Source organism: Rhinopithecus roxellana, chromosome 2 (genome assembly GCF_007565055.1).
Source record: "Rhinopithecus roxellana isolate Shanxi Qingling chromosome 2, ASM756505v1, whole genome shotgun sequence".
Classification (NCBI taxonomy): Eukaryota; Metazoa; Chordata; class Mammalia; order Primates; family Cercopithecidae; genus Rhinopithecus; species Rhinopithecus roxellana.
Genome location: NC_044550.1, coordinates 191122612 through 191134920, shown reverse-complemented (window position 1 = coordinate 191134920; position 12309 = coordinate 191122612). Strand labels below are relative to the sequence as shown.

The 12309-nt window shown below is 33.8% G+C and overlaps 1 protein-coding gene across 3 annotated transcripts in view; it reads right to left on the bottom strand.

Moving 5' to 3' along the window:
* Nucleotides 1-272: 272 nt before the first annotated feature.
* The window catches only part of ADAD1 (adenosine deaminase domain containing 1), a 51917-nt gene continuing 39880 nt past the window's right edge, over nt 273-12309 (bottom strand). For 2 of the 3 annotated variants that reach the window (XM_010362553.2, XM_010362555.2), the window contains 2 exons: nt 9021-9150; nt 282-439 (listed from right to left, as the gene is read on the bottom strand). In XM_010362553.2, coding sequence (XP_010360855.1) covers nt 326-439; nt 9021-9150 — 244 coding nt within the window. In that variant the 3' untranslated portion in view covers nt 282-325. Of the gene's footprint in view, nt 440-9020; nt 9151-12309 lie in introns of all 3 variants that reach the window. The other variant, XM_010362554.1, reaches the window with a different exon arrangement.

Genomic DNA, 12309 nt, shown 5'->3' with positions numbered 1-12309 from the left:
TTAAAGCAAAAACTTAAAAGAAAAGGAAATCTGTATTAAACTACAAAAAGGAAAATGGCTTTACAGTATCTGTCAAAATAAATACAAAATGGCTACATATTCAAATAGGTAAGTCCTTTTCCAAGAAAATGAAAAAGTAAAAAGCCCTAATGTTTCAATGTAATTTGGCAGGAATATTTAGAAATTTTCAGCAATTACTACACATTGCTATTGTTAAAGACTCTGATTCTAAAAGTTGAAAACCACCAATATTTTAAAAACATTTTTACTAGTCAAAACATACCAAACAATACAAGATTTTTAATGTGACAATGGTTTGCCTATTTCACATGTTAAATTGCTCTATGCAGGGAGATTTCACAATCCAGGATCCATAGCCATGTTGTTGTAAGTAGGATTTCAACTTACATTTAGCTTCTTGATAGGAGGCAGACATACACTAGAGAAGAAAAAAAAAATGAATTATAGAAAACAGGCAGCAATTAACTTCTGAAAAGTAGCCCCAATATTGCTTCTTTAGCTTGAAATTTTAAAAAGTTAATGAAAGTCTTTTTTAATTCCTATATTTTAATATTTTTGAAGCTAAAAAATGTCCTTCCCAACACTCCTAAAAAGCAATTCTTTTTTTTTTTTTTTTTTTTCTGAGCCAAGGTCTTGCTCTGTCATACAGGCTGGAGTATGGTGGCATAATCACTGAATTCCTGGGCTCAAGCCATCTTCCAGCCTCAGCCTCCGGAGTAGCTAGGACTACAGGCATGCACCACCATGCCCCACTATTTTTTTTTTATCTTTTGTAGAGACAGGGTCTTGCATGTTGCCCAGGCTGGTCTTGAACTCCGGGCCTCAAGTGGTCCTCCACCTTGGCCTCCCAAACCTCTGGTAGTATAGGCATGAGCTACCACACCTGGCCAGTTTTTCTTCTTCTTCTTCTTCTTTTTTTTTTTTTTTTTTTTTTAACATTTTAAATTAAAAGATTAATCATTCTCATTGAAGAAAATTTGAAAAACAGACAAAATATAAAGAAGGAAACAAAAATTATCGGTAATCACAAAACTCCATGGTGGTAGATAAAACTAATGGTGGTAGAGAGCCACCATTAATATTTTGGCGAATTTTCATTTTTTATAAATGAAAATATAAATGAATTTTTAACAAGCTGGTTTTATTGAGACATAATTTACATACCACGAAATTCATTCATTGTTAAGTATATTGTTTGGTGTTTTTTAATGAATTCATAGAGGTATGTAAATATCAGCATAGTCCAGTTGTGCAACAAATCTCTCACCTCTAAAAAGTTCCACTGTACTCACCTGCAGTCCTGGTGCCAGGACCAGCCCTAAACCCAGACAACCACGAATCTACTTGCTCTCTCTAGAGTTTTACTTTTTCTAAAAAATTCATATAAATTAACACAATAAGGATCCTGTTTTATCAGGCTTCTTTTAGTTAGCATAAAGTTTTCCAGTTCATTTAGTTTGTTTCATGTATCAGTAGCTTGTTCTTTTTTATTGCTGACCAATATTCCATTGTAGGGGTATAATATTTCATTGCAGGGGTATAACACATTTTGTTTATGTATGCACCAGCTGATTAACATTTGAATTGCTTCCAGTTTTTGGCTTTTCTGAATAATGCTGTTATAAACATGCACGTAAATACCAGTGGAATTGCTGATCACACATTTACCATCTTAAGAAAATGCCAAACTGTTTTCCAAAGCGGCATTTTCTCATAGTCTGTAGTTTGTATTTTCATTTCCTTAATGATGAATTTTGAAAAGCAAGTATTCTATTTTGGAGTCAAATGATCAATTTTCTTCTTTTATAGGTTATACTTTTGGTATCATATCTAAGAAATCTTTCCCTAATAATGTAAATATTTTCTCATATTTGAAAGTTTTATGGTTTTAGCTCTTAGAGTTAGATCTAAAGTCCACTTTGAGTTAATTTTTGTGTATGATTGACATAAAGATCTAAGTTAATTTTTTGTTTTACCCACATATATCCCACCATTTTAGCATTATTTGTTGAAAAATGATTCTCCCATAGAATTGGCACTTTTGTACAAAAACAATTGATCATATGTGTATAGGTTTATTTCTGTTCCACTGATCTATATGTCTATTATAGCAATACATTGTCTTAATTACTATAGCCTTATTGTAAGTTTTGAAACTAGGTAAGTTTTCCAACTTGGTTCTTTTTCAAAATTCTTTTGGCTCTTCAATGTCCTTTGGATTGCGCTGGGCACGGTGGCTCATGCCTATAATCCCAGTACTTTGGTGGGTAGAGTACTTGGGGTCAGAAGTTCGAGACCAGCCTGGCCAACATGGTGAAACCCCATCTCTATCAAAAATACAAAAAATTAGCTTGGCGTGGTGGCAGGCACCTGTAATGCCAGCTACTCAGGAGGCTGAGACAGGAGAATCACTTGAACCTGGAAGGCGGAGGTTGCAGTGAGCCAAGATCATGCCATCACACTCCAGCCTGGGTGACAGAGCAAGACTCTGCCTCAAAAAAATAAAGTCCTTTGGATTTCCATATCAATTTCACAATCAGCTTGTCAATTTCTACACAAAAGCCTGCTGGAAGTTTAATTTTGCTTTGAAGCTATAAATTAATTTGGAGAGAAGTGACATCCTAACAATACTGTTTTCCAGTGCATTATGATGGTACATCTCTCCATTTACTTAGGTCTCCTTCAATTTCTCTCATCTATGTTTCATCATTTCCAGTGTACAGGTCTTGCATTTCTTTTAAATTTATTCCTCTGTGTTTACACACGAACACACACACACACACACACACACACACAAGTACACATTTGGTGCTACTGTGGATGAAGCTGCTTTCTCAATTTTTTGAGCATTCATTCCTTGTATAGAAACAATTTATTTTTCTACATTGCTCTTACATCTTGTGACCTTACTAAAGTCACATATGATCCAGTTGTTTGTTTTTGGTAGTTGCCAAAGAATATTTTACCTACAAGATATAATTTAGGAAAAAAATAATTTCTTCATCCTTTACAGTATAGGTACATTTTTACCTCTTTTTCTTGCCTTGCTGTACTGGCTAGGACCTACAGAACAGTGTTGAATACAAGTGCTGAGAGCACACATTCTTGCCTTCTTCCCCAATCTTGAGTAGGGAAAGGAGTTATTCAGTCTTTTAATTATTAAGCAGAATGTCAATGGTAGGCTCTTCATTGATGCCCTTTATGAAGGTGAGGAAGTTCACTTCTATTCCTTGTTTGTTCAGTGTTTTTATTGTGAATGGGTGCTGGACTTTGTCAAATGCATTTTGTACATCTTTTGAGATAATTATACAAATTTTAAACTTGAATTTATTCATATGGTGTGTTACATAAAGTAATTTTCTGATCTCAAATCAACCTTGCATTACTGGTATAAACCTTGGTTGTGGAGTATAATCCTTTTTGTATGTTGCTGGATTTGGTTTGTCAATATCTTGCTAAGGATTTTCGCATTTATTTTCATGAGAGAGATTGGTTTGTAGTTTTCATTTCTTGTAATGTTTTCTGGCCCACTTTTGGTATCAGGGTAACACTGGACTTGTAAAATGAGTAGAGAAGCATTTTCTCCTCCATTTTCTGAAAGAGTTTTTGTAGGATTTGTATTATAGTTTGCTTATATATTTGACAGAATTCATCAGTGAAGTCACACATGTGTCTGAGATTTTCTTTAGGAAAATAAATTAGTAATTCGATCTCTTAAGTTTTATTTGGATATTCTATTTTTGAGTCAGTTTTTATGATTTGTGTCTTTCTAGGAATATGTCCATTTCATCTAACTTGTTTGTTGACAAACAATTGTTCATAATCCCTTATAATAATTTTAAGCTTCTTAAGGTCTGTAGTGATCATTTTTTTTTAATTCCGAATTTTGATAATTTCTGTTATCTGTTATTTTTTCTTGGTTAATCTAGCTAAAGGATTACCAAGTTTAATTTTTTAATGAGCCAAATTTAGATTTTTTCCTATTTTTTTTTCTATTTTCAATTTTACTGATTTCTATTCTGATTCATTACATTTTATTATTTCCTTCCTTCTACTTACTTTGGTTCTGATTTGCTCTTCTTCTTCCCGCTTCTTGAGCTGGAAGCTCAAATAACTGATTTTAAGATTCTTTTCTAATATAAGCATTTAAAGTTATACATGTCTAAGTACTGATTTATATAGTCATTCCGTGGTATCCATGGGGAATTGGTTCCAGGACCCTCTAGAAATACCAAAATCTGCAGAAGCTCAAGTCCCTTATATAAAATAGCATGGTATTTGCATATAACCTAGGGACATTCTCTCATATTCATTAAATCATCCCTAGATTATTTATAATATCTAACACAATATAAATTCAATGTAAATAGTTGTTATACTGTATTTTATTTGTATTATTTTTATTTTTGTATTTTTTTTAAACTTTACCTTCCCCCCTCCCCCAAATATTTTCGATCCATAGTTGGTTGAATCTGAGAATGCATAACTTATGGCTACAAATGGCCACCTGTATTCCATAAATTTTAATATATCACATTTCACTTTCACTTAGTTCAAGGTATTTCTTAGTTTTCCTAATAATTTTTTTCTTGAACCATGAGTTATTCGGAGGCAAGATAACTTCCAAATATACAGCAGTTTCCCATATTTCATTCTGTTCTTGATTTCTAATTTAATTCCATAGTGGTTAGAACATACTTGGCATGATTTTAATCCTCTTAAGATTACTGAGACTTGCTTTATGACCCTATGCTGAAGAATGCTCCATGTGGGCTTGAAAAGAACATACATTCTACTATTGTGTAGAGTGTTTTCTACCGGTCAGTGAGTTTTGATTAGTTGGTAGTGTTTAACTATCCTATATTTTTATCGATTTTCTGTGGAGTTGTTCTATCAATTACTGACAAAGGAGAATTAAAACTAACTACAGTTGCTGAATTGTCTATTTTACTTCACAACTCTGTCAGATTTTGCTTGTATATTTTAGGGCTTTGTTGTTACACCCACATACACGTATCTTTGTAATGTACTGACCTTTTTACCACTGTAAGATGTTGCTCTTTGTCTCCAGCAATATTTCTCCTCTTCTGTATATTTAATATTAATATAAATATTCCAGCTGTCTTATTATTTATATGATAGGTCTTCTTTCATCCTTATAACTTGCAATTTATTTGAGACTGAATTTAAAATGTGTCTGTTGCAGACAGCATATATTTGAATCAGGCTTTATTTAAACCCAGTCTGACAATCTGTCATTTGACTGGAACAATTAGTCTACTTTATTGTAATTATTGATATGGTGAATTTATATTGCCATTTTACTATTTATTTCTCACATCTTATGTCTTTTTACAATTTCTCTTTTTCCTTACTGTCCTATAGTTTAAGAAAAATGTTTTACTGAACTATTTTAATCCTTCTGTTGGTATTTTATCAATAGTTTTTCATTTATTTTCTTCATGGCTACATTAGGAATTACAATATACCTCTTTACCTTACATATTTGATTTCAGATTCATACTGGCTTATGGTAAAACAGCAACTTTATTTCAATATAGAGCCATTTCTTACCAAATCCTTTGTTATATTATCATATATATTGTATCTATGTTATAAACTCAACAACACAGTGTTGTTCTAAACAACTTTTTAAAAAGAAAATAAGAGCAAATATATAGACATGCACATATATATACTCATAGGTCTCATGTTTATCCACACAATTATCATTTTCAGTATTTACTATTCCTTCCTGTGGATTTGCTATCATCTGGTATAATTTTTTCCAAGCTTCAAGGACTTTCTTTGGAATTCCAATTAGGGAAGTACTGCTAACAACACGTTTTCTTAACATTAGTTTAACCTGTGAATGCTCTTATTTTGCTTTTATTTCTGAAGGATTATTTTCCTGGATACAGAATCCTTGGTTGCCAGGAGTTTTCCTTCAGCACCCTGAACCTGCCATTATACTGCCCTTTGGGCCTCCACTGTTTCTTTTATAACAGCTTTGTTAAGATATAATTCACAAGTCACAAAATTTACCCTTTTAAAGTGTACAATTCAGCTTTCAGTGTATTCACTAATTTGTGCAGCCATCACCATTAATTTTAGAACTTCTCCATCAACCCAGAAAGAACTTTGTATCTATTAGCAGTCACTCCTGATTCTTCCTCCTCTAGCGCCTGAAAACCACTATTTTCTGTCTCTATGAATTTGTCTATAATAGACATTTAATATAAATCAAACCACATGATATGGGGCCTACGCATTCTTTCACTTGACATAATATCTTATTGCATCTGGGCTCTCAATTATATTTCATTGTCTATATGCCATTACCACACTGTCTTGATTACTGTAGTTTTATAGAAAGTTTTGAAATTAAGAACTATGGGCCAGGCGCGGTGGCTCAAGCCTGTAATCCCAGCACTTTGGGAGGCCGAGACGGGCGGATCACGAGGTCTGGAGATCAAGACCATCCTGGCTAACACGGTGAAACCCCATCTCTACTAAAAAATACAAAAAAACTAGCCAGGCGAGGTGGTGGGCGCCTGTAGTCCCAGCTACTCAGGAGGCTGAGGCAGGAGAATGGCGTAAATCCGGGAGGCGGAGCTTGCAGTGAGCTGAGATCCGGCCACTGCACTCCAGCCTGGGCGACAGAGCGAGACTCCGTCTCAAAAAGAAAAAAGAAAAGAAAAAAAAAAAGAAAGTAAGAACTATGTATCTTTCAACTTTTTTCTTTTTCAATTTTTTTTTTTTTTTTGGCTATTTTGGGTTGGCCTCCACTGTTGCTAATAAGAAATCAATGCATTAAGCCTTTGTAAAACTTCTACCATCTTCTGATCAACTTGTATGTGGAAGAGAATGTACTGAATGTTACAGTCAGCTATCAAGTATCCCTTCGCTTATACTTTTTGATGGGCTCTCTTGGATATTCCCTGCACATGAGCGTAGTTGTTCAGTCAGCCAGGGAAATATGAAGAATCTACCTCAGCCCTTTCAGGGCTCTCTCATTTTCCAGATCTCCTTGTTAACTTGCTAGTTGGCCTACCACTTGCCTCCAACCAGGACGGCAACCTTGGGCCAGCAAAGTTACCAGTTTTCCCCATTCTATTTCCTACCAAGTTTGGCATTTAAGCCAACAAAACTGCAAACTTTCATTCTCCTGTCCCAAATCAAGTATACCTCCTCTGAAAGCAAAGCTGCTGCTTTTGGTGGCAGCCTCACTGGGTCAAAAAACTACAGTTCTTGCCATTCAAACCAGCAGAAAGGAAGAAAATGAGAATGAGAAAAGAATGAGAAAAATGAATGACAAAAGCCCTAGGCAAGAAAGCCACATACTCCTGTAATTCTTGCTCAAAAAAATAGCAGTTTTTCTTTCTTTCTTTCTTTCTTTCTTTCTTTTTTTTTTTTTTTTTTTTAAGAGAGATAGGGTCTTGCTTTGTCCCCCAGGCTGAAGTGCAGTGGTGTGATTATAGCTCACAGCAGCCTTGAACTCTTGGGCTCAAGTGATCCTTGAACCTCAGCCTCCCAAGTAGCTAGGACTAAAGCTGTGGGCCACCATGTCGGCTAATAATAAGAGTTTGTGAGGAATACACACCTTTGAATGTTTTTTCTGTCTTCTGTTAATGTCCAGGGTTGTGAAAGGTTGTGTTTCACAATTTTGTCTGGTTTTCTACTTGTTTTTATAGCAATTTACAACTTTTTTATGCCACAAAACCAGAAATAGTCTAGATAAGCTTTTATACTTAAAAATGTGTGATTATATATACACACACCTGTAATTAATGTAACTGCCTTACAGGCTGTGACTATACAGATTGAGCATAAGGTTGGTAAAATTGGTAAAATTAAATGACTTTCATATAATGCTATCTCATTATTGGCATTAGGATAGCAAAGTAATTTACATTTAATATTTAATAATGGTAATCTGGAATTATGTCCATGACGGCCAGGCATGGTGGCTCAAGCCTGTAATCCCTGAACTTTGGGAGGCCGAGGTAGGCGGATCACCTGAGGTGAGGAGTTCGAGACCAGCCTGGCCAACATGGCAAAACCCCATCTCTACTGAAAGTACAAAAATTAGCCCGGCATGGTGGTGTGCACCTGTAATCTCAGCTACTCAGGAGGCTGAGGCGGGAGAATTGCTTGAACCCCGGAGGCAGAGGTTGCAGTGAGCCAAGATCGTGCCACTGCACTCTAGCCTGGACAACAGAGTAAGACTCCATATCAAAAAAAAAAAAAAAAAAAAAAAAAAAAGAGAGAGATGTTCATGTCATTATCACATAGAAAGAAAAAGTAGATTAAAACATACCATACCCAATATGGTCTTATTTTTAAGCAGACACATGTACAAATACTTATATATGAGAAGGAACTGAAATAACATGCTCACATTAAAAGACTGAGTATTAACTTCGAATAGTAAGTGGGATTACAAGTATTAATAATATTTTTTTCTGTATTTTTATAATGTTTTCAAATTTTTGACTTAAACTTACATTATGTTTATGTAAAAAATATTTTGGAAGAGAGAAAAAGGCTATGTACATTGCCTACTAAATCAAGTTCAAATCAGATGCTGAAATCAAAGTTTTTTCACAACTTTAAAACAGAAAAATTAGTATATCTTAAATAATATATTATTTTAGAATACTTAACATTCTATAGTTAATACAATTAATACCAAATACAGAATAAATTTTATTAATATTTTGTTTCTCTGGTATGACATAGCAGGTTTTGAGTGCTATGTAACTTACACTGTCAGAATAAGTATATACCATACTAAAATGGCTACTTTAAATGGCAATACTTATGTACCTATCTAATTTCTGACATGTTCATTTAAAAACCAATTTTACCATTACATGGTAATATCTTATATTCAGGAAGTGTTCAACAAACTTTTGCTAAGGAGATTCATTTTAAAATGACCACATTAATGTCTTAAATTTTATTCCTATGATAACTTTATTCCTTTAAGGACTTACCTTGGCTGCATGATATGTACCAGCTTCAAGTAATTCTTTTTTAGCTTCTTTGGCAAGCAGGTTAAACCGACTTAACATTGCAGCCTTACAAAGCCGACTTGCCATTGACATACCACTTTTAAATGGGGAACTAAGCAGAGAGAAATAAAATTTTTTTTTAATTTCTTTTTCAGTAATTTATGTTGGCAATTGTACGGATTAAAATCAACATATATCTACAAAATATTTCTTGATTATTTGCAATATACATAGTGAACTCTTTTTTACATAAGAGGCATTCTTAATATTTACTTTCTGAAGTAAATTTCTTAAATTACGTTTTAAATTATTTAGTATTGCATCAAAAATTAATGCAGAAGATAGACCTTGGAACATTTCTAATGTATGAAGCAAAATTAATCTATGATGATACAAATTAAACAGTGGTTCTATAAGGGATTGACTGGAAGTGGGCATGGAAATACTTTCTGCATTTTGACTAGAATGATGGTTACATAGGTGTATGAATATACCAAAATTAACGAAATCGTACAGTCTATTTTGTATTTCACTGCAAGAAGTTTTGGCTCAATAAAAGCGTAACATATACACATAATCTATTTCACAGCCCTTCGTATGTGTGTACATTATGTGCATGTAGATGTGTAATTTGGGTTTCTAATGAAAGTGGGTCCACAGATCATGAACCTTTTTGCTACTGTAACTTTCCCCCTTCATTGTATCTTCTCATTAGTTGTTCTTAGGATAGATAACAAAAACAGTCAAAATCCTTCATTTCTCCTAGTTTCCAGTTATTTGCAATGTGACTTTTCAGATCCTCACATCAATAGGCATGGCTGATATTCACTTCCCTTGAATTTTACTCGTCTTGTGATTTGTTTTAGCAAACAGAATAGATAGTGTGATAATTCTGAAGCTAGGCCTGGAGATGCCTTGGTTCTTATTTTCTTGGCACTGCTGCCTCTCCCATGTGACCCTGCTAGGACTAGCCTATTAGAGAGTAAGTGAACACAGGGTAAGATCAGCTCAACTGACCTTTAGTTGACCAACAGTTGACCCCAGATGTGTGGGAGAGCCCAAGAAAATTCAGAAAAACCATTCAGCTGACTCAAGAACTTCCAAGTAGTAATAATAAATAGTTGTTTTAAACAACTAAGTTTTGAGGTGGTTTATACATAGCAATAGCTAACATACACTCATGTATACAAAATCTATTTGATTTCTACATATTAATTTCCCACTATGATACTTTTGTTGCAGTGGTTTTGATAATTTTCTTGATTTTGGATATAAATACCATCTTCAAAGAGTGATAATTGTTACATAACTCCTTCTTTCCAATATTTTCTCTCTCATTTCCCTTGTCCAAATGTATTAATGCCTCCAGCAAAATGTTGAGTAACAGCAGTAACAGTAAATAATGCCTTACTCTGAATGTCAGTGGGAATGCCTCTGACATTTTATCAATCATGATAATATTTTTGGACTAATAAAGATATACTTTATCCTGTAAAAAGATACTACCTAGCTATTCCTTTTTATTGAATATCTTCATCTAGAATAGTTGAAGAGCTAAATTATTTATACACTTTCTTAGAATTTATAAACATCTGGTATTTTCCCTAGATTAATTAATAAAACATATTAATAAGAGTTTCTAGTCTAGTGTTATTTCTATTATGTTACTATCTTTGAATTCCTAGAAAAAATGCCAATTGGTGTTACTGTATAAAATATATTATTGTAATGTGCTGCTAAATTCTGCTCCCTGATCTTTTATATAGCAATTTTTCTTGGATATAAATGAGTTTGGTCTGTAATTTTGTGTGGTGGAGAGGAGGAGCAGCAATTTTTTTTTGTAAACTTTTAAGTTCAGGGGTACATGTGCAGGTTTTTTTATATAGATAAATGTGTCATAGGGGTTTGTTGTACAGACTACTTCATCACCCAGATATTAAGCCTAGTATGCATTAGTTATTTTTCCTGACCATCTCTCTCCTCCCACTCTCCACCATCTGAAAGGCCTTAGTGTGTGTTGTTTCCCTCTATGTGTCCATGTGTTCTCGTCTAGCTCCTACTTATAATAGAATATACGGGATTTGGTATTCTGTTCCCGTGTTCATTTGCTAAGGATAGTGGCCTCCAGCTCCATCCATGGCCCTGCAGAGGACATTATCTCATTCTTTTTTATGTCTGCATAGTATTCCATGATGTATATGTACCACATTTTCTTTATCCAGTCTATCATTGATGGACATTTGGAATTATTCCATGTCTTTGCTATTGTGAATAGTGCTGCAATGAGCATACGCATGCATGTGTCTTTATAACAGAATGATTTATATTCCTTTGGGTGTATACCCAGTAATGGGATTGCTGGGTCAAATGGTATTTCCATCCTTAGGTCTTTGAGGAATTGCCACACTATTTTCCACAACGGTTGAACTAATTTACACTTCCACCAACAGTGTATATGTGTTCCTTTGTCTCCACAACCTCACCAGCATCTGTTTTTTGACTTTTTGATAACAGCCGTTCTGATTGGTGTGAGACAGTATCTCATTGTGGCTTTGATTAGCAATTTTAAAAAATCAGATTTAAGTATCAATCATATACTTGTTTCATAAAAGTATTTGGATGCTTTCCATCTTTTTGGATAGCACTGGAATGATCTGCTTTTTAAAGGTTTAGAAAAAAACCCTCTGAACTACCTCAGAATGGTACTCTGAGGAACAGTTAAGGTGCTTCTTGGTAACTTTCTCATGAAAATAACATTTATATTTTTCCTCCTTGTATATATAAGTTCTGCAAGTAATGTTTTCCTAGAAATTTATCCATTTCATTCAGGTTTTAAAATATATTTGTGTGGTTACCCAAAATAGCTTATGATCCTCTTGTTTTTACATGAGATTGGTGATTTTCTTATCAGCTTTTTATAAGTAATTTTGCCTTTTTCTGTTTTTTAAAGCTTTTTTCTTTATATTTCTAAATTATTTCTATCATTTATTGTTATATGCATTTAAGGCCCTGACTTTTCAGTTTTGTTTAAACCGTATAACCTACAAATTCTGATGTGTAATATTTTCAATATCCCTATTTTCTAAATATTCTGCAATCTCAGTTTATATTTCCCCTTTGAGCTAGGAGTCAGAATTTTTCCAGTAAAAGCAGTTCCTAGTATTCCAAGTTTGTTATTCACAGTTTTATCTCATCATAATCAGAGAATATGTCTACATTGCTTCTACTTTTTGGAATTTGTTATTTTCTTTGTGGTTTAACACACAGTCAG